The 23,188-nt window shown below is 39.4% G+C and overlaps 1 protein-coding gene across 2 annotated transcripts in view; it reads left to right on the top strand.

Moving 5' to 3' along the window:
- ANO6 (anoctamin 6) overlaps positions 1 to 23,188 on the top strand; it is a 69,799-nt gene that overhangs the window by 40,717 nt on the left and 5,894 nt on the right. For both annotated transcript variants that reach the window (XM_030238421.2, XM_050985764.1), the window contains 14 exons: positions 2,139 to 2,204; positions 3,760 to 4,038; positions 4,358 to 4,471; positions 6,328 to 6,443; positions 6,873 to 7,007; positions 7,776 to 7,881; positions 9,096 to 9,156; positions 12,491 to 12,636; positions 14,095 to 14,172; positions 15,560 to 15,785; positions 16,644 to 16,813; positions 17,362 to 17,459; positions 18,117 to 18,247; positions 19,051 to 19,256. In XM_030238421.2, the coding sequence (XP_030094281.2) occupies positions 2,139 to 2,204; positions 3,760 to 4,038; positions 4,358 to 4,471; positions 6,328 to 6,443; positions 6,873 to 7,007; positions 7,776 to 7,881; positions 9,096 to 9,156; positions 12,491 to 12,636; positions 14,095 to 14,172; positions 15,560 to 15,785; positions 16,644 to 16,813; positions 17,362 to 17,459; positions 18,117 to 18,247; positions 19,051 to 19,256 (1,932 nt within the window). The remainder of the gene's footprint in view (positions 1 to 2,138; positions 2,205 to 3,759; positions 4,039 to 4,357; positions 4,472 to 6,327; positions 6,444 to 6,872; positions 7,008 to 7,775; positions 7,882 to 9,095; positions 9,157 to 12,490; positions 12,637 to 14,094; positions 14,173 to 15,559; positions 15,786 to 16,643; positions 16,814 to 17,361; positions 17,460 to 18,116; positions 18,248 to 19,050; positions 19,257 to 23,188) is intronic.

The following is a 23,188-nucleotide window of genomic DNA, read 5'->3' on the forward strand; positions in this document are numbered from 1 at the left end:
ATCAATTAAATAGATAGTGAATATCTTGAAAATGCAAGAAAATATATTACTGCAAGAAAAACACTCATTCACATTTGCGATTTTGAGTTGGAGCTGTTAGTACAACAAAGATAATTAGATGTACACATCATAAATGTCTATATTACACACACCACACACACACACATAAATATATACAAGGAAAAAATATAGACAGCATTATACTGTCTCAAATAGCCAAGTGAATTTCTGAGACTTGGAGAGATCCCTCCATGAAGAGTGCTATCAAAGTCTGGGTTTGTGGTTTTGTCCTGAAAAAATCAAGGAATAAGGGAGCAAGTGATAAGTATTAATAAGAGAAAAAAAAAAAAAACAGATTGAAATATTTGGCTCTTCTTGTGCTTAACTCAAGTAGAAGGTGATATTCACTGGAATAAAAAGGCAGAAAACCCAAAACAGATAAGAAAAATGCTTTTTCACAAAATATGAAATTAGTCCATTGAGATCATTTTCACATGCAGCTGCTGCAGCTGGGAAGTAACAAGCTATAAATGGGGTAGGCAATAGGTTCATATTGTTATTCAGTTCTATAATTATTAATTTCAAAACTTGCTAGAGTTTTGGAAAAATAGCATTTTCTTGTTTGGGGACTAATAACCCTCTTAATATATTCAAGAACTGGATGAAACTTATTTAGGTATACATCTGACCTGTTCCTGTGGAACTTCTGAAGATTTTTACCCACTTGTTGAGGCATCTTTTTGCCCCTAGAGTGGGTGAGCCTTGAGTCTAGCCCTGAGGACCACTTTCTACATACCAATCAAAGTTCCCAAGACTTTATCGAGAGGGTCGTCCATTGACTCTGGTCATCCACAGTAGCAGCAGGTCTGGATCCTGGGCACAGATCTTCAGGCAACTAGAATTGCTATAGAGAACCACATGACAAACAGCACTGGGTCCTTCTTCTTTAAGTTCCTGTAGTGGGAGATGCCAATTCCTTTAAGTACATATTAATCAACAAAGAAATTGACCAGTGGCATGAAAGGAATCTTAGAGTGAAAAAGTAATTTCCCCAAGTCATTCTGAGAACCTCACTGCAGCCCTAGTCTAACCTGATACAGGAATGAAGCTCTCAGTCCCCAGTGCATTAAATTCATCTTCTTCCAGCAAACTGCTCACTTAAGAGCTTCCAGCCCCAGCTGCCTACAGGTGCCCCCCATTACCCAGGCTGGTATTTTGACATGCAGTCTGTAGTTCAGGGAGAGCTGGCTACCCTTGACTCACATAAGCAAATAAATCATTGAGAAACTACCCAGTTGGTGCAGATAGCTTTTAAATTTGATTGCTTCACATGGAGTGTCAAAATTTCTTGTAAATCCTTTATGGAGCTGTATGTTTTGCATTTGAGGGGAAAGGAGATATTTCTGTGTTTCTTGGGAGGAGGTCATCTGTATGGAGAAGCAGATTCAAGATTGGAAAGACATTTCAGGTTTTTTGTAACTCACTATCTGCCAAGTAACTATGTAACTATGAAATGAAATTAAAATGGCCCACAAATTTGATTTTTACTGAGAAAAACTGTTTATGTCCTTCTGGGGACGTTAAATGCTGCTGGAATAGCACCACTGACTCTACAAGTGCTACAGCTCTCTTCCTTTGGGGATGTAGTCCATGGACTAAAATATATTGGGATACTACAGTTTGAACCACTGTGTAAATGCATATGATTACTGTGAGAGAAGCATGAAGTTACAGGTCTCTGGAAGGAAAGTGGGGTGGAAAGCATTTGAGATGGAGACTTTCTAAAGGAAGATTTATGTAGTTCACTTAGTGACTAAAGGCAAAAGAGATCAAAATTTACAAATTTTGTAGTAGATTTACAAATTTTCAAAATCTGAGTCACACTTACACCTCTGTAAAGTACCAGAAACTGAGAGGATAAGTTCTCCACAATTGCATCTGAGGGCAATATTGCAAATTAGACAAAAAAACTGACCCAGATTAATTAGTAGGTAGGGCTGTACGTATCACCACAGTAGCTATCAAGTGTTATAGAGATAACATAAGAATGGTTTTGGGAGGCAATTCCATTTTTCTATGCATACATTTTTTGTGAAATTTGGAACAGATGTTTGACAGTGTTCAATATATTTTAACAGAGGAAGAGACAAGTATATGAATCAAACCTGATAAACAATGGCTTGCAACTAGAGGCGACGAGGTCGGTGAGTGCTATTCTCTGTGTGAATGGCTGTTCTGAGAGCACAGCTGCCCCTGTGGGATTAAGGAAACTGGATATATTAATTCACTGTAAGATTTCTCTCCTCTCAAGATAAAAAGGCCCACCTTTCTTCCATTAGCAGTGTCTTTGAGATCTGAAGCCATATCTCTTTAAACTTATGTCTTCTCCTTCCTCTGCAAAATAAAAAAAGGGCAGCTGGAAGATTACATCATGAAGCTGGGAGATTACATAGCTCATGTTTGCTCAGAGCTTGGAAGATAAAAATTACTGTCTGTACCCTGCAGAGAGGTACTTCCCATACTCTGGCTGTGTAGTACAGGTGGGAGGCTAGTGTGTGTCTGGGGCAAAATGCCCCTGCCAGAAGAGCAGTGCGTGACCCTTTCTCAAAAGGCTGTGATGTCGCCTACAGGCAGTTCAAGAGCACAGAGGTAATGCACACCAGCTGCAGAGCTGCTGTCTCTGGCAGGGAGGGTTAGAGCCCCTCTGAATGCTTTCTCTTTCTTCCTACCCTGCAGGGCTGCAGTGCTCCATCTGTGTCTCCCTCTCCAGGACACTCACTTCCAGTCTAAATTTGTTGTTGTCTGGTAGTCTATAGTGAGCTTCAGAAATAGTCACTTTGCCCCTTCCTCCCAAATTAGACTCAGAATCTATGGCATCACAGTATTTATTAGTCTGCAGTGAGGGCTCCTGCTGCATGTCCAAGAATGCAGTCTGGTTCTTCACATTCATAAAAAAGTAAATGCTTGCTGTCTGGAGAGCTGCTGCAGACCTGGTTTGCTACTTACACGTTGCAGTCTTCAATAGCTCTGCTGTGATTATGACTGAAAAACATTTGAAACTGGACATTTCCCCAGGCTGGATCAGATATCTGACCAGTGCCCCTGAGCCACTGAGCTACTTAAGGAAATTTCATGTGGCTGACACTCACTAATGCAGGGCAGCAGTAGGTCTACAGGCCACATGTGGGCAGGAGGCAGGAGGGGCTGTCAGGGCTCCCACTGCATACTGCTGCTGGTTTGGGCATTCCACTGCCCCATGCTGTCTTTTTCAGCAGTTTCATCCAATTTCCCTTTCCCTCTCCCCATTCTCTCTAAATTCTTGTTGCCCAGGAGTACCCATGAGTGCCTAGGCTGTTCCCATCACACTGGGTTGTAGCTGAGCTGCTGGGGAGTTGCTGGCCATGGAGCCATGCCTGCCCTGTCAAACTACAAGTAAAAAGAGTCCTAATGACCCTGTATGGGCAAAGTGTTACACTTAAATTGCTTTGTAAAGTACTTTGCAGAGATGTAAACATTAGGCATTAAGAGAAGATTTAACTGTTTTTTATATACCTTTATATACCTTCAATTGCTTGAGTGTTTCCTTACATCAGCGCTTTTACAGAATCCAATGATATATTTGCTGGGATGGACAATGAATGCAACTTTGAGTAGGTCATCTTTGAGCTGTAAAGAGAAGGAAAGTCTAGGGAGTTCAAGAATTGCTAAAATGAGAAGTTCTTCGCTTACATACTTATTTTCAATATTCTTTCATCTCAGGTTTTGGATGAGAAACTTATTTTTGTGAAAGTGCATGCACCTTGGGAAGTGCTGTGCACGTACGCCGAGGTTATGCACATCAAATTGCCCCTGCAACACAATGACCTGAAAACCCGAAAGTCAGCTTTCAACTGGTTCAGCAGACTCTTCAGGGTGGACGAAAATATCATCAAACCTGAGCAAGAGTTTTTCACTGCCCCTTTTCAAAAGGAACATTTGTCCAACTTCTACATCCAAGACAAAGACACATTTTTCAATCCTGCGACTAGAAGCCGAATTGTAAGTCCATGGAGTATTTCTAACATATACCCATAAAAAGAAACTATTCCTTTTATTAAATCAATGCAATTACCTTCACTAGAACATCCTAAAAAATTAAAAATGTTTGGGATGCAACAGTCTTGTGTGATCCAGAAGGAAAACTTTACTTACATTTATCCTATTTCTCTTCCACCTGAATTTAAAGGAGGGATTTGAATGGATTGTACACCCTGTCCAATTAATTTTCTTAACTTGATTATATGCTGATACAGGTATAGCTGTATATGATTTCTTTCAGGTTGCAAGGACACAAAAATATATTTTTTTTAAATTTCAGGTTCATTTTATCCTGTCTCGTGTGGAATACGCGACAAAAAATAATGTGAAAAAGTTTGGCATTAACAAATTACTGGACACTGGAATCTACAAAGCAGCATTTCCCCTTCATGATGTAAGCCTGGTGCTTGTAACTAAAATACACTTTGAAATAGAGGTCTGAACTATATCTAGAGGTCTGAACTATATCTAGCTATATATATATCCTCTAGGCATATCAAAGGATAGAAGCACTATTCATTGCCTTATTCCTGGACTGGTATTATATCTACATAGAAGAATAGGATGTGGTTTTGCTAAAGAGATTTTCTTCCAAAGCACTGTTGGTTAAAAGTGTATTTCTATAAAGGAAAAACAATATATTTCACTTGAGAGTTCTTAGACTTGTATTTTCTGGGAGATGTGTTTCAGTAAAGCACCTGGACTGAGAGATAGCTCCTATGACACATTATCAGTCCTAAATCAACGTTTTGTTAGTATGCAATTTTCCAATATTAAAATTCCTATCAACATTGTTGATAAAGATGTAGACTACAAATCTCATTTTAGGATGTGTGAAAGCTTTGCACAGTGAGAAACAGTCCCTGGGTTCCCAAACATTGCAGCATACATGCATGAAACTCAAGTTTCTATAGGAAGACTCTGCCCAGCCAGTCCAATGCCTCACAGGTTTCATCAGAATCTTGCAGGGCAAACCTTCACTGGTTTCAATTTCACCTCACCATAATAAAAAATACAGCTTTTGCAGCTACTCTTCTGAAGCTTTTAAAATTACATAATTTGATAAGAAATTTATGCTGAAAATTGTTTGGTATACTGAAGCTAGCAATAGCACCAAAAAAACCAAGGAGAAAAAAATCAGATTTCAGAATATTTGACAAAGAAAAACCCCACGTGAGGCTGTGAAGGCAAAGTGAGCAAAGACTGTGGGCTGATTTTCTGTATTCTATCTATTGCATAACTGCAGCATCCCAACTTGTCCCCCTCAGAGCCACCATTCTGTGTCCAAGGTGTGTTCTGTCGAGGAGACATTGAGAACATGGGAGGTCAGGAATGATAACTGCTTCAGCTGCATGGACTTGGCTTAAAATATTTAGGAGGCCTCCAAGGTTTTCAAAGAAATTTTTAAGGCAGAATCAAGACAAACCATGTTTCTTGTAAGTAATCAAAGATTTACAGAATAGAATTCATATAATTTGTGACTAGCTATTTTTAAGGTTTCCTTTTAAAGATTTAAAACCTGCGTTGCAGAATATTTCTATCATGCCATGGGGAATTTGGGCTCAGTATGACTAGTAATTAATGACTGTCTTTTTATACAGTTGAAATTATACATAACAGCTATGCTGAAAATGAAAAGTAGCAGATTTCTGCAAACATTACTCATGTTGTTGCATCACAGGTATAGAATGGAAAATGTCTCAAACAAAACAGGTTTTATTGAAATAGCTTTTTTAATAGCCTACTAAGAAATACAAAGATTATCTCCATGTGAACTCTCTTTTAAATTTAAAAGAGAGACTAGAGGCCGTGGATTTTCCCTCAGTCTTTCCAGCCTGTATTCTAATACAGTATTATTTTGAAGCAAAGCATGTGTAGCATGTTAAAGCTACTTAAAATCCATTTTAGTTCAGTCCTGTTCTCTAATTAGAATGGATCCTTTTTTATTTTCTATTCCTAAGTGCCAAGATGCTGACATGTGCTTAGATTAAGTTCATGATGAGTCCCTGTTATTTTCAGCTCACATATGTACAGCATTTGCTTTAGCATTCAATGCCTTTCTGACAATCTTCTATCCTGAATCCTGGTGTGCTCCCAGAGCTGCTGCTCCTTTTCCTAGCTTGCAGTAAGACTGTCTAAAAGCTACTCCAGACTCTAGCTTTGTGGCATAGAGATCATCTGTAGGGATGAGAGATGAGCTGCTCTGGTTAGGTTTTAGTGCCGTCTTCTCATGCTCGTTCTGTTTTGCAGTCAAGTTTTAGGCACCTGTCGACTGATCCCAGCTGTCCAAGTGAACGATATCTCCTCTACAGAGAATGGGCTCATCCTAAAAACATTTTCAAACTGCAACCCCTGGATTTCATCAGGTGTGTGTAACTGGCACTGGATTAATGCAGGGAAAAAGAGAAATCTACATAATAGGTCTGGTTTTGGGGAAGTCAGAAACACAGGTCAGTTCTGAGGGAAGATACATACACCCAGATCAGCTCTCAGCTCATGCACAGGAGCATAATTTGAGATTGGTTTCATGACAATCTGGTTTATGAAAAGGCAACCACTTAATTTTTCTTTGCGAGCCGTTATCTTTTCTCTTTTTCCTTTCCCCCCCTGCCCCCATTTCTATCCTTTTACAAAAGCATGCAATACTACTGCAATCCCAAACTTGAATCCAGAGGACTATGACAATATGGGTTGGCATAAAATGTGTGTGAAATGAAGAGCCATTTGAAACAGAAATGCAAATTTACTGGCATTTCAGAAAAAAAAAAAAGAAACAACACCTTTCTCCTCCACAGGAAATACTATGGAGAGAAAATTGGCATCTACTTTGCCTGGCTGGGCTTTTACACAAATATGCTGACTGTGGCTGCTGTTGTAGGAGTTGGCTGTTTTCTGTATGGATGCCTGACAAAGGACAACTGCACATGGAGGTACCTGATCAGGCCTGGTTTAGCATCACACACAATTTGGATCAGTCCTGTACACAGGGGGACAGTGCAGGGTTTGCAAGATACTGCTTAATGAAGGAAGCAAAATTAAAGGGCCTGAGAATGACTGCCATGGTGGATTTGAAGACAAAGGCATAAAATATTAGATGATTAATGAATATCCATGGACCATTACAGTGATAGACATCTGGGAGTTTGCTATTTCATAATTTTATTTCTATTTTGCATGAGGTTCACCATACCTAGTGTAGAAACACAAAGAAAAGAGTTACAATCGGAAGTCAATACAAATTGCCATAATACATAATTTTCACTGTGGTAATCCTTACACTAGATACCCAAAGACATTAAAAGTTCCTTTCCTCTAATTTTGGAAAATATAGGAAGAGCAACAGCACAGGGGCCTTCAGCTGCTTAGGATACCTTGGAAGGCAACTGTGCAGCTGTTACCTACTGGAGAGAGTGAGATCTTTTAAGAGCTGTTTTATTTTTAGTGTGGGCAGTTTTGAGAATTACCACCATGTACAAGGAATGGAAATTATTTTCCTTATGGGTATCCATTTTTGAGATGAGGACTATGAATGGAAATGGGGATATGTTGCCAGGGCAAAGGTAGGGGTGGAATTCTGGAGTGCAGATCACTGGTAAATTATTCCTCAATTCCCTGAGATTATTGCACTGTCTTCATGTGTGAAAAAGGACTAAAGGATTATTTAGTGTTGTTGAGTCACTGACTAGTTTTGTTTTTAGCCAAGAAGTATGTGACCCCAACATAGGAGGTAACATCATAATGTGCCCTCAGTGTGATAGAGTATGTACCTACTGGAACCTCACCATCACTTGTGAATCATCCAAGGTAACTAAATTTACAGCTTCTAGACACACTTTTGAACCTTTGTTGCACTTTTTCTAGTACTACATGTAAAACAATGTTGGTCCTCCATCAGCATCCTGCAGAACTGCCAAAGATGTGCAAATAGTTGTTCCTTTTGATACAGTGACTTAACTTCAAAAAGTAAAAACAACATTAATTGCTCCAACTTGATCTAAGATTAATAATTTAGTCTTCACATTGCTGCTGATATTTGATAGGAGAATAAAATGTTATTTCAATTGAAAATTGGTTTCTTTTGGGGGTACTTCTTTTCGAAGGAAGGAAAGATTCAGTTCAAGCCTTGATTCAGTAGCTCTGAATCAATTTTTCTAAGGAAACATTTAAAGCTTGTTTTGACATTTCTAATTTCTGCCTCCTCCCTGCATGAAGAAGTTATCTGGATCTATGCCTTGAATTTGATCCGTGTTGCCAAGGAGAAGATGGGTACAAGGAGAGGCTGGTGTTGGCTATGACAGAAGCTGTCACACAGCCATGTCCTGTTATCTGCTCTTTATTCCTGTCAAAAGGAACCTCAGTTTCTTTCCCCATTACCTTGTCTCTCTAAGCTAATGTTAGCTGTTCATCATTCCACTCTCTAGATTCAGTCCCAAAACTGCAATTTTTCAGCTATTCATCAAAAATATTTTGCCCAACTTTTATGTGTTGCATCAGCATACTTACACAGTAAAAGAAATAAGATTGCAGGGAAAAGGCTATAATGGAAAAAAAAAGGGAGATAGTGACCACAGAAGTATTTCATCAGAGTGTGGTTTTACTAACTAACTTATTTGTTATCCTGATTATGAGAACCAGATGTGCCCATGGCCTTAGTGGCTGTACTAAAAATCCATAATTCTATCCTGAGTTCTCAGAGCAGAAGCACTTTTTTTCCTCTTAGTAGGCAACAGATGGAAGGAAGTTTGATAGCACACCATTTTACTATCCCTCATAATGCATATATGGCTTTTATTTTTAATTCTGAACTTTGCATTTAATTTCCTTGATTTACTGGAGAGTGGTGTGCATGGACAGAAACTGAGGAAACAACTATCCACAAGGGTTGTTTATGAAACTACATAAAAAGTGAAAATCAGCATTTTCAGTAAGCAGCTTCTGGGTTCTGTTCTGTGTTGGTGTAGAAGAATAAAAATGGTCAGTTATATTTTAAGACTTTTTTTTCTTTTCCACTTTTCCAGAAACTCTGTATATTTGATAGCTATGGAACCCTGGTGTTTGCAGTATTTATGGGAATATGGGGTAAGTCAGTTTCAGCAACTGTGGTTTGTTATCTAATTTTGGCCAAGCCTCCAGCATCAGCCAAGGATAAATTTGCACTGACTTCATTTGCTAGGAGTTAGGAATTCACTGGAAAGTAGTTCCATAGAAAACAAGCACATTCACAGGAACATACCATAAACAAACAAAAATTGTAGTCTTAAAAATTAGTCTTTGGGATCTGCTCTGTCTTGATGACTTGAAGAAAATTCTGAGGGAGGTGGTTAAGACTGCTACATGTTCATCCAGCAGGAGCCAGCCACATGCTGAAGTATGTCTGTCAGAGGAGCTGGGGTGTTTTCCTTGTGGAGATGCTTGTGCTATTAACAGCAGTGTAACTGCACAATGCAATTGAAAAATAGTAATTTGTTCTATTTCCCAGGAATTTCTTCCTTCCTTCTGTCTTTATTTAAGAAGCTGATTGTAAAAAGTGGAGTAGGTTACAGCAGGTTACAAGCACTAGGTTTAAATTTTTTTGCAGACAAAATATATATGAAACCAGGATGTTTCCCACAGGTGAAAACACTGGGTGCTATATTCAAGAGATTAGGCAAGGTTTATTTCCCCAGAAACAGTTTATTTTATTCATATTAGCAGCTTTGTTGATTGGCTTTTATTGCAGTGTCTTATCCAGTAATTGTGGAAGTTCCATGTTAGGTCTGCATACCAGGTGCTATAGAGAATGTATCTCATGTAGTATTTTGAATTCATATAAAGGCTGACAAGAATGAAAAATTTGCTTTCTTAGTAAAACATATTGTATTTTTATTTCATTTCCCTATGATGACCTAAAGTGCTTCAAAATAACTCTTGCTTCAAAGAAATGTAAGATGAAATGAATAACTTCAAAAGGAAGTTTTTTCCCTAAACATATGCTGAAGTCAAAATACCAGCAGGGAATTCACTAAATTAAAAGTTATTAGAAGTTTGATACTAATGTAATCTTCTCCCATCACATCAAGAGTTAATTTATTGGCAATTTGGTTTTTAATTAAAATTGTGTTTCCTGTTTTGAAGAATGGTTCCAGGAGCAATAATTACAAAGTTAAGCTTCATGGTTATAGAGATGCCTGCAAGGTCTATTAGTATTCTTGTTGCAAGTCCACTATATAAAGAGGTGAATTATATTACAGAAACTCAGCCAAAATTGTACTGAATCCAAATGACCCATGGGCCTGGTGAAATTCCAGCTGTAATCTTCATCTTGCTCTATTACTTTTTTAGACCTCCTTGTCCAAACCAATTAAAATTAATACTGGACTCTTAGCTATATTATTGCATCTTTATCATCAATACACTTCTAATAAGAGCATATTTTCTTGTGTGTATTCCCTTCAAAACTCTTAAAGCACTATAAAACACCAGGGAATTTGGCCTCAGGAGTTAGCCCTTTTTATACATGAATGCTGTGCCAATTCTCACTTTGCTGGTAAGACTAGATTGGCAAAGGTCATGAACAAGAGGCAGCTTCCACTTCACTTGCTGCCATTCCTGGATCCCCTCCCTGAGCGAGGTCAGATAAGCCAAGAAATGTTCTCTAATGGAGGCACCTCTTCCCAGACCTTGGTGACACAGCTTCAGAGGCAGAATACCTGGGCCAGCCTGAAGGACAGTGTTGGGGGGCACACAAAAGGGGACACCATTCAAAAGGACATGAAATGACTGCTTTGATCTCCTGATTCTGAAATGTCATGTGTTTCCACTGTTGAAACAATCTTGCTTCAAGATAAAAGGAAAATGGCAAATCCAGCAGGAGCTCCTTTCCCGCTCTAAAAGACACAGCACAGCTAACAGGGGGCTGGGTGAGTTGTCCCTGTGTTATGTGCTCTTCTGTCACAGTTAGCACATCATCACAGAAGGAGTCCCTGCACTTCTGGGCTCTATAGCAGCAGCTGAATTTGCAGCTGGAACAAATAAGTATGGCCTGTAGATTCCTGTGATTTGGGCTGGGCAGCAATTAAAGGTTTATGGAAGACTAATGTCCTTGTTCTGCAGGAGAAAGCAGATGAGATCCTCTGGTCCTCTGCTTGCAGTGTCCTTGCTGCTTCTAAGCACGAAGGGGAGGAGAAGTTGTGAAAGTGGCCCCTGAGTAATCAGGGGAGCAGGGTTTTCTGGAGTTCTGTGTTTGCAGACGCCAAGGTCATCTCACCGCCCAGCCCATGGAGTTTCCTGGCTTTCAAATGTTTCAGTTTGGGATTTTTCAACCACACCTGATTTTAGACATAATGTTTGGGCTTGTAACTGCATGCTGCTGAGGTTTCATCATTCAGAATGAGGGGCCAAACTAGTAAAAAAAAAACCCCAAATTGTAGAGTTAATTACTCCCAGACAATGAGAGCAATGAAAGTGAAGTGATTGGATACTATTCCTCCTGGAAACAGTGCTGCAGAGCCACACCACTCATTTAATCTGAGACTGCACCCTCTCCAAGAAAGAAGCATCCAGGTGTGTGCCAGGGAGGATGGTACTGACACCCAGCATCCTGAGCTCCTCCCAGCCTTCCCATCTGGGTTTGTCATTGCCTCTGCTGCCAGATCTGCCTGTGTAATGTCTTGGGACAAGGTCATGAATTTGGCTGGATTCATGTTCAACCATTACCATTGAGGCATCTGCGTACCTGATCCCTCAGCACTTCCAGCTGCAGGAGCACAGTCCAGGGAAACAGCTGGCCCAGCCCAGGGAGTTTCTAAGCTCCATGCCATACAAAAGAGCTGCAGTCTCTTCAGGTTTGTGCTAGCAGAGCAGGAAAGACAGCTGTATTTAAGCAGTTTTACCTGAACAAACATTGGTTTTGTAGTCTACAAAGTTAACTTTGTAACTTGTCGACACAAAAATTGCAGTGTGAATGAGCATGAGCTCTTCCCTGTGACAATTTTTCGCATACTGAGTTTAATTTTTCTAGAAGTCTGCACTTTCCAGCATTTTTTCTTCACATATCCAAACAATTTAGTTTCTTAAGTATCCCATATTAAACTTTTCCAAAGTGGTCTGTAATATAAAATCCAAAGTGCTCATATTTTGGCCTTCGGCAGAAAGAAAAGACATAAATAGAGTATATACATTCTTTAGCATGTGGTTACACCACCATTTACCTCAGGTTTCTCATATTAAAATACATATACATCCAAAATCATAATTGCATATAGGAGTAGATCCACTTGTTTTCACCCATTGCATTAGCCAATAAAGGCTTTATTCCATGTCTGTGAAAAGTTGTATGGAATACTGAGCCATGTGTCATAGCCCAGAGGCGCTGTAACATATATATCCAGTACTCACATGGTGGTATTGCTCATTTTGTTTATCATTTGGATAGTTACCTTTTTCCTGGAGTTCTGGAAGCGACGGCAGGCTGAGCTGGAGTATGAATGGGACACGGTTGAGTACTTGGAGCAAGAAGAGCAAGTTCGCCCGGAATACGAAGCTCGCTGCACTCACGTAGTGATGAATGAAATCACACAGGTAAGGAATATTCTGACAACTGGTGTGGGCATGCTGTGAGCAGACACTATGAAAATGAATCAGGACTGGAGCTTTATAAATCAACAGTGCCTCAAATTGATAAGCTGGTCTGAAAACAGTGACTTGATAAAGTACAGATGCAGGGAGAGGGAATTGAAATCTAACTGAAAGCACTTTAAAGTAGTTGCCTGTTTGAGGACATTGCACTGCTGAGTTCCTCTGTCTTAAATAAACAGAAGTAGGCATCATCCCCAGCTTAGAAGACTAAGTCTACTTTATTAAATCCCCCAAGAAATTATTAATTGTTGCTGCCAGAGGCCAAGATCACAGAGCATTTGCTATCTTTACCTAGGAATGCATCAAGGAAAAAAAAAGGTGAATAAAGGGAAACAATACATTATTAGATATTATGCCAGGAATGTTTTTTAACCAAAGATGTTTCTATTTGAAAAATGTATAAATAGCTATTGTTGCTAAGTGCATATGGATGAAATTATGATTAATAACAACAAACTTGCAAAGACAAGGATAAACCTCATTTCAATGACAGAGGATTCATATTTATGAGGATCTTAGTTTAGATTTCTATTTATTATACATTTCAATAGTTTTATATTTGGCAGCTTACTCAAGTTCAGTTTCACTTTTTATTATTCTCTGTCGATAGATTACTCTGTCTTTTGTCTAATCATTTGCACTGCTTTCACATTCCATCCACATTATCGTAATGTTTATTTAGAGGGCACTTGAAAAGTTTCAAAATTAACTGCCATCGTTGAAAGTATCCTATATAGATCTTCTTTTTTATATATTGTGCTATCAAAAAACTCATGCTGTTTAAAAGCTTATAAACCTATGCCACCTTGAATATATAAAGTCATAGCTAGAAAGTTCCTTTCAGACAGTTCAAAGAGTGAAGAATATGCTAAAATATTTTATTTTGATCCTCAGAGATTCTTTAAAGACTAAGTGAATTTTCACAGTACCACATTGAGGTAGTCATTTTCCTTGGGGAAGCCATCCCATTCTTCATATGGAATACATTGAGAAATACAGAGATCAAGGACTAAAATTTTTAGTGTCTGCTAAATTTAGCCATTGAATTTTGAAAAATAATGACCTTGGATGCCATGATCAGCCAGGAAGGATGGGTCCATGCAAAAGGACTATGCACCCTGTAATGGCTGAAGTCAATAAGATCTGAAGACCCACTACCTCTATGGAAGTCATTTTTGTCTTAGAAGGGGCAGCAAAAAAGGCACCTGTAATCAGGCAAGACTTCTGAAATCGTGAATAAATGTTGAGTTTCCAGGAAACAAAACAAGGTACTTTTTTCCTTTATTTCTGCCCTCAGTATAATAAAGAGTTCAATTGGAGCACACACACAAAAAAAATAAAAAAAGAAAAAAAAGAAAGAAGATTTTGTGCTTTCTTGATCTGCTTCCTAATCTTTTACAGCAAGAAGAACATGTGCCCTACACTGCATGTGGGAAGTGCATACGGATGACTTTCTGTACAAGTGCCATCTTCTTCTGGGTAAAGTTCTTATCTTATTCTTTCCCCTCATAAATTCACTTTTCTAGTAACTGTCCTCCTGAACTGAACAAAAAATGAGAATGGAACAGGTTCAGCTGGATTTCCATCTCATGAATCAAGCCCATAAGCTATGGACCCACATGGAGAAGGTAGCTGTTGTCACCCAATAGTCATTAGCATACAGTATCAAAATATCCTGCAGCTGTAGCTTGTGAGTTATGCTTGTGAAGGTGGTCCATTGATTTTTCCTTCATTATTTGAAGACAAATGCCTTTGCTTTTAGGGGCGCAGTAAGGGGAAGACTTTGGTTTATATGCTCTCCTCCTTGCTAGTTTCTGTCTGATTTGTTCCAGCTGTGTTCTTCCATATTGTGTCTCACAGTCCATGACCTCTTTCAGGTTTTGTGTTTCACTTAACAGAGCAAAGCTGGGCGCTCTTTAATCTTCCAGAGCTGCTACTTTAATTAAAACTAAACCTTGAAAGCAGTCCAGTCAACCATGACACAATATATAACACAATGAGCAGGCCCAGAGAGATTGCCTTGCAAAGCTCTGTGTTTTAGCATGGTCCTCATCCATAGTACAAATAGCAGCTGGAAAAGACCACATTCTCAGTGATAGGATGCAGAGAGGAGATAGAGTGGTGTCTGGCAGCCCAGGAGAGCCTCAGCACTGACACACTTGAAACACAAAGGAAAGGATACCGATTTGCAGTTGGATTTAAATAGGCCAGACTTCATGTTGGAGGGAAGAGATTTGTTCTGGGTTTGTCGCTTGTGTTATGGCGCAGTTACTGTGTGCGGGGTCAGGGAAGGTAGTTCATGGCAGTTTGTAGCTAGAGAACTAGCAAAAAATAAAAGCAGGAAGAGACACAGAAAGAGGAGATGGCAAGCAAGATAGGGTGCCTGGATCATTACTGCAATTCCTGCAGACTACATGACTTAAATCTTTTCTATTCCTTGGAGGGGTCTGTAGTCTGTAATAGTATCATGTGGAAGGGAAGGTGCAGCCCCTTCCATAATCAATGTAAGACTGGCTAGTACATTTACCATCCTGCCAATTGTCCAATATGAAGATTTTTCTCCCATCACATGCCTCGAGGTGCAAGATTTGATTACACTTCTTGTTATATTGGCTTACATCAGTAAAAACCCTTGTTATTAGTCATAAAACAGACCATCTCTTTTCCTTCCTGCAGATTTACTATGCTACACGAAAAAAATACTTTTCTCTATTTATTGCTTTGTATCTTATTTTATCATCCTCTTGGAATGGAATGACAGGCACAAAATTGCTTTCCTTTTGCCTATCATAAAAAGTGTTTTGAACTCACTTTTTCCTAACGCCAGTGGTTGAACACGAACATCTTTCTTGCATTCCCTTGGCAGATCCTTTTGATTATTGCTTCAGTTGTTGGAATCATTGTCTACAGGCTCTCAGTTTTCCTGGCGTTCTCTTCAAAGTTGTCACAGCACATCAATGGAACGGAGGCCATCCGCAAGTACCTGACTCCACAGACGGCCACGTCAGTAACCGCTTCCCTCATCAGCTTTGTTGTCATTATGATCCTCAACATCATCTACGAAAAAGTGGCAATCCTGATCACTGACTTTGGTATGCTGCTGCTCTGAGAAATCTCATTTCTCAGATGGAAACCTGGGGGAAAATAGCTAGAAAAAAATAGCATTTATATGTATAGTAGGTATTACAATAGGTGAACACCTGTACCACACCTTTCAGAATTTTCCCACAAAATCACACAATATCTCCTAGAAATTTTCCAGTATAGATTTTCTCAATATCAGAGAAATATGATATTCAGCTCTTTGCCTTACATAGGCAGCATGAAAGATCGATTATTTACAGTTTTGTGCTTGTGAAACATACAAAGCAAAGAAAATTACTACAACAACCAAGCTTTATGAAAACAGATCAATTATATTAGCTTTTGTTTCTGGGGAAAATAGCTATTTTCTTCTAAATAAGTGAACTAAGATCACCATTTCAAAGCTACATACCACTCTGATGTTCTTAAATAGATAAACAGTCACAAATAATATTATTCTCTATATCCAGGCCATCAACATTAAAGTAGCTATTTTACTTTGGATGCATGAAGTAGTGTGGTATTTTTACTTAATACTGTTTCACCAGTTCAAAGTGTTACATTTGCATTTTTGTCGAGTCTGTTGGATTTGGGTGCTTTTTCTTCCCCTGAGTTATTAGAATTTTTGCTTCTTCTCTTTCTTTATCGTCAGGGAACAAGTTATTTTCTTTTGCAACAGTTTTAGAATTATATAATGGTTACAGTATACATGGGGATTAGGTACAATCTAAATGATAATGCTCTCAGTGATATAAAGGAATATGAGGTGTACAGATACTTTGCAGCTGAGGCTCTAGAACAGCTTGTAGGTTACTTGTCGTTTGGGTTGGGGTTTTTAAAATTTATTTACTTTTCTTTCGTTGCAGAACTTCCAAGGACACAAACTGATTATGAAAACAGTCTGACCACAAAGATGTTCTTGTTCCAGTTTGTCAACTACTATTCTTCATGCTTCTACATAGCTTTCTTTAAGGGTAAATTTGTAGGTCACCCTGGAAGTCCAGTTTATTGGCTGGGAAAGTATCGCAATGAAGAGGTAAGAATGCAGAATTCATAATTAGTCCAGGTATTGTGCTGCAGTTTGGAGTGTATAAAGTAAAACATAGTTGTACATATTTAACATTAGGGTTTAAAAGTGACTGCCTCCCAAGGTAATTATTTCCTTACTAACTCCTAGCATAAAAGAATGTGACACAAGACCAGCTGGGCTTAGAAATGTATTACACATACCCAGAAAACTGTATTTTACCATGGTCCTACAGTCTATGACTGGGCACACAGAAGGGAGAGAGTATCAGTAGAAGGATTCCTATTTTGCTGGGTGACCCTGACCTGGTGATAGCACAGAGCTGCATGACTTCACCTGGTATTTCACTCTTTCACTGGTATTCTGTCAGCCTACCATATGTGGCCTGGATTTGGCTTTTCCACATCTTGCTGGAACAGTTTGCCTAGACAGTCTTCTTTGATTGCTTTCAGTAATGTTGTTATAATAAATCAGGGATGCATCATTTAAAATGCTTCATTCATGCCTGAAAAGTTACCTAAACTCAAAAAAAATTTCCTGTCTCTCCCAACCTTCAGTGTGATCCAGGTGGATGTCTCCTTGAGCTCACAACCCAGCTTGCCATCATAGTGGGAGGGAAAGCTATCTGGAACAATATTCAAGAAGTGCTTGTTCCGTAAGTTCAAACTATTCAGTAATCTGCTCTTTCATAGTTGAAAAATACTGTTTTGCTTGATGCCTTCAGACATTTGGTCACTGAGTTTGGTAAGTGCATATTGTATTCTGAAAGAATAAGACTTGTTCTTGGAGTCTTTTTTGGTCTGGTAGTCTGGGCTCCTGTCTCTCTTGTTTTAACTGATTTTAATTCTAATCAGAAATTCTTCCTTCCTCTGCAAGTCAAACTCAATATGTTTCAGGCTGAATATTCAAAACTGAGGTAATAAAAGCTATGACAATATTAAACTGAAGACTCGCTTATTATTGATTGGAATGATTTGTTGTTATACATTGGGATTTTAAAAGTCATGTATAAGTTTCTATTTTAACTCATTTAGTAGATATAAATCACTGTGATTCTGGTATATTTACACTCTTATTTATGGCTTGTAAAAACCCACTTTAAGGATAAGGCAACAAAAGTTGCCTTTCTTAGGAAGAAAGTTTTGAATAATTCATAAATAAATAAATCCATTGTTTAAACCTACAGCAGAAATATAAAAGCAGAAATGGCTTTTTTTCTTCTCTTTTTTTTCCTTTTTTTTTTCTTTTGCATTTACTGAGCTTTTTAGGTTCTTTTAACAATGTTAGTGTTCTTTTCCTCCCTGTCTGATAGTTTGGTCAAGAATCTAATTGGAAGATATTCTGCAGCTGCTAAATCAGAAAAAGTTGTTCCACGCTGGGAACATGACTACCACCTCCAACCCATTGGAAAACTTGGACTATTTTATGAGTATCTTGAAATGGGTAAGGACCAGTTCAGTCTGGATTCACTACCACTGCTGGATACAAACACATTCTAAAGAAAATCTTCACACAAATAATGCTGAATATGGTGGACAGAGGAGACATTAATGTTTTCTGAGACAAGTTTTGATTGAGCCATTACAGATGGTTTTACAAGCTTTTATTAAGTAGCTAAGCCTTAATCCATTTTATAACGAGGAAGCAGCATGTGATTGTACAAGGAGGAGTACTGCTGCTTCCTTGCCTAATCCTGTGGGAAATGCATTCAGAGGGCAGACCCCTGTCATGTTCTGGTGCTGCACAGCAGAGCCCTGTGTCACACTGCTCTGCTGGAGCTCTGCAGTCACCAGGACTCATTGCTGGTAACTGGGGAGCTGGCAGGCCATGGCTGGCTTGTTGCCACCATCCATTCTGTGACAACATTGCCAGTGTGCTTAAGGCAGCACCCAGACACCAGTAAGATGATTGTTGGTTTGGGCCTTCCAGTTCAGTATGGAGACAGATAGTCATGAGATTTCCAGGTCTTCATGATAAAGATGTCAGAAAGAAATGGATATCTGAATACCCAGAATAGTTCCTCATGCTGTGTTGTGATCTGTAGTATTTTCCTGTCCCCTTCAGCTAGCAGGTTTTTCCAGTACTGTTGTGCTACTATTTTCTCATCCAAAAGATTCACTAGGAACCCAGCTACACTTTCTTGTTTCTCCCACCTGAATTTGGAATATATAAACTCTACATGCTACACTTGCTTATCTCCAGGGAAAGAAAGCCTCACCAATGCATGGAACCTCTCCCTTTCACAGTGATCCAGTTTGGCTTTGTGACCCTGTTTGTGGCGTCGTTCCCCCTGGCTCCTCTCCTGGCTCTGATTAACAACATGCTGGAGATCCGGCTGGACGCCTGGAAGCTGACAACGCAGTTCAGGCGCATGGTTCCCCAGAAGGCACAGGACATTGGTGCCTGGCAGCCCATCCTGCAGGGCATCGCCATTCTGGCCGTGGTCACCAACGTAAGTACGGTGCCAACAGCTGCCAAAGAGAAAATGCCTTCTCTGCAGGTGCTACATCCAAATGTGGGAATGCTGTGTCTGGCAGTGCAACTGAAATGATCCTTAAGGCACATCTTCTGAAGACAGAAATTCAACTTCTTTCTTGTGCGCCTAAAAATACCATGTGTGTCCAAAATTGCGTAACAGAATGAATTTTCTGATAGTTTGGACTCTAATCTGTTCTTCAGTTGTACCTGATTTTTTTAAGTACACAACAAATTAAATTTTAAGAGAGTTTCTTGAAAATATTTAAGAAAAAATTCTGATTAATATACTTCTAACAATGAAATTCAGACGTTTCACGTTTTTTGTATCAATCCACCAATATTTTATTCATAGACTGCATTGTGGGAAGAAAAATAAGCCATAGTTATTTATCACTGTGGATTATTTGTGATTACTAAACAGGAACTAGTATGTATTAAACTACAGAAAATTCTCACTGCTGGCCTTTTTTAAAGGAATAAAGACCACTGGAGGCACAATAACACCTCAGACTATCCATGGGGAATTGCCTTTCTCAACAAGGTCGCTGTTTTCATCTGTTTTCAGAGAGATCCAAATATGTTATGCTATTGGATAACTTTATTTCGTAGTCAATCCAGCTGGATCTTGTAATACCAATATGAAACTAGAAGTTGAACATGTATCTTAAGATTACTTTCATACATTGTGCCTTATCACAGTTCTTGTGGTATTCAGGGCAGAGTTACAATGGCTTTGGTGACTTCACCTTTGGTTGACTTGGCCTTGTGTAGGCTTCTGCCAGGAATGTGTTCGTGCCCTGCTTTCTGCAGATGGTGCCAGTGTGCAAACAGGGCATCAGCCCCTCACCTCCGTGGGGCTGTCGCATGTGAGGGGCTCAGCTCCAGAGACTGTCACCTTCAAACAGCCCCGCTGCACGTGTTGTGAGGACCTCAAAGAGATTGGTATTTATTGCTAATGAAGTGTGGGCCATGAAGCCATGTGCTTGAGCAAATGTTAGAAGCCGTTTTCCTCCTTTAAGTGTGTTTCTTTCCTTGTTTGCCATCCAGGAACTGATCCAAGTCATCAGTCTTAAACAACCCTGCCTTGATTTTACCTTGGTACACAGAAAGTGTTTCTTCTCTTCTACATGACTTGTTGCAGTTGATTATGCTTGAGTAGTGTGTCATCTTCCCCTTGGTGCATCTTCTACTTCATGCATGTTCCCTTTGTAGCAGCTGCTAGTACTTGCAATCAACTTTTGCACAAAGCTACCAGTTTTGAGAGTTGCCGTGAGGCACTGGACTTGCTATTGCATCTGTTGTTGATTTGAAGGCTGATTTTAATTAGTTATGGTATAAATGGAAAACTCTGTGCAGTAAGGCTTGGGAAGCAAAGAATGTACTGTTTGTTTGTAGTTCTCCAGTGCAATACTCTGAAATGCAGCCCATAATTCAAGAGGAAAAAAGTTTTTCCTTTGAGAGGATGCCGTAGGATTTGTTCTCGTATTTCTGTCCTTGAAGCTCTCCGGAGCACATCTGGAGATCATTCTGAGAGAGGGAGGAGAGTGAGACAAGGCTCAGATTTAGGATGATGAGAGACCTGGGGCCTTGCAAAAAAGATTCAGTGAGATCAAGTATTGAGCTCTGTAAATACCATGTTCCAGCATCTTTCTGATACAAAGAAGCAGCATCAAACTCATTTGGTCCAAAGGGAGAAGGAATTTTTTTGCCTTACTGTTAAGTTGATATTAATTCATTTGTGGTCTGACTAGATGAGCTAATGAACAGAAAGAAAGTTTATTTAACAAAAATTTTCTGTGCTTGTAATACAGATTATAAATACTCTACTTGTACTCTACTTTTAACTCCACTTCAGAATTAAAAACAGAGTAATTTAGCTGTGAGGTCGTCTCCCTGCAGCTGCAAGACACAGTAATATATACTTCTTGTCAGTCAAAACCACCTACTCAGCATGTAAATATAAACAACACATAATTTTCACTCCATTTCACACTGGCATGTAATGCTTAAAAACAGTTTTTAGAAGTGCATGTTAACTACATTTGATTTAAGCCAAAGTGCAGTACAAGAAAAACACCTTATCCTTGAAAATTTTCAATGAGTTTTGGACCTAGGATGCCTTCCTTTTATTTCTCATCAGCCAAACTTTCTCTCAGCTGAACTCACTTGTAACAACATTATGGAGAACTACATACAGATCTTGGACCACAGCCTCAGAAGAATTGTTTCTGCAACTTTTATCTTAGTTTCAGTTTAGCTTCTCAGGTTCTTCAAAGTAGCCAACTCAAAAGGTAAGACACTAGGATATCATTCATCATTTGGCAGCAGTGCTGCTTGATGGAGGGTGGGTCTTGTCCCCTTTTAAATTCTCTGCTCTTTTCCTTTGCTGTCTTTCCCCCTTGATCCTGTCTCTTGCCTTGTGCTGGCACCAGTGCTGTATAATCATGTGATGAATCAGACCAGGGAAAGGATCCAGTGGTGATTCCCAGTCAGATCAGCATTTTCATCTGATCTGCTGAATGGGGCCAGGACTGCCCAAGCCAGCACAGAGCACAAGTCAACTGCTAGAGGCAGCTGCAGGATGTTGTTTTAGCTAACACTGCCACCAAAGCATTGTTCAAGGAACTGTAGAAGAGTTAACCATATTATTTTTCACCCTTTCTCCTCTCTCCCCTTCCCTTTTTCTGAAACCGTTAAAAATACCTTCTCATGCTGGGATTGTCTCACTGGAAATGCTGCACAAAAATGGATTTTTTTTTTGTCCCATGTCATCAAAATAAGGAAATACAGATCTCATGAATTACAGGCTGGCATGATGGGGAATAAAAAACAGATATTAACCAGCTTTTGTGCTCCTCTGTTACCTGTTATTGTTTGACCTGACTCTGTCCTATGATTTTCCTTTAGTTTTTTCTTCCTCTTTTATACACCTGTGCCTAAACCTCCTTCTGCCTGATCTCATCAGATCCCTACTTAACACCTTTCTCTTCCATGTCCCTGCCCTGGTTCTTTCCATGCATGTTGTCAAGTGGGTATTTTTATCCTGGTATGGGACAAACACTTCTCTTAGAGTCCTGGAGTGCTGGTCACTCCTTCCCAGGTGCTGGGCACCAGAGACTCCTGTTGTCATCAGCTGGCTGGGCAGCCTCTTGCTATATACTCAGCTGCAGATCTTGCCAGTGGAAAGTCTTCCTCACAGGGAAACCTTTTGAACTTGCAGTAGCAGGGGAGGAAATTGGATTAAACATAGTTAACCTGTCCTCCAGAATAGGATGTTTTGGGAAGTTCATGGGTTTAGAAAAGACTTCCCACAACAAACCCACAGATCATATTTCCTACCCAGTTTGTGACTTGCAGACTGAGTAGGACAGGGACTCTCTTGGGAGCAAGATAAAAACAAATGGTCACGTCATGTAAAACAGCACTATGCAGCTGCTACTAAAAAAATTATCTTGGCATCAAGAGCAGTTTCCACAAGTACTACGCTGTAGTAGGAGGCAACAAGTACCAGGATGAATTTGGGCTGGCTAGCACCTCAGAAAGGGTGGGAGGTTTCTAGGAGCAGAGATGGATCAGTTATATATCTAATTTATTTAATTCCTTTACTCAGACATTGGAGAACCTGCTGACATTTAATTTTCTATTACTGAAGAACTCTTCTGTTGTTTCCATTAGTTTCATCAGGCAGAATTTCTGCAAGCATCTCATTAGGACTCATAAGAAGCACATTTGCTGATCTTCTCTGCATGCACGTGAAAGAAGTGTTTTATAGTATAACTGTTTTAAGGCATTCAGCAGAGCTAGCATAATTTAGAAACTGTACAGAGTGCACATGCCAGAAAGGGATTGTTTTGTGCCCACGAGAGACTTCATGCTCATTTATAGAATGAACAACCACTGACAGGA

Source organism: Serinus canaria, chromosome 1A (genome assembly GCF_022539315.1).
Source record: "Serinus canaria isolate serCan28SL12 chromosome 1A, serCan2020, whole genome shotgun sequence".
Taxonomy (NCBI): Eukaryota; Metazoa; Chordata; class Aves; order Passeriformes; family Fringillidae; genus Serinus; species Serinus canaria.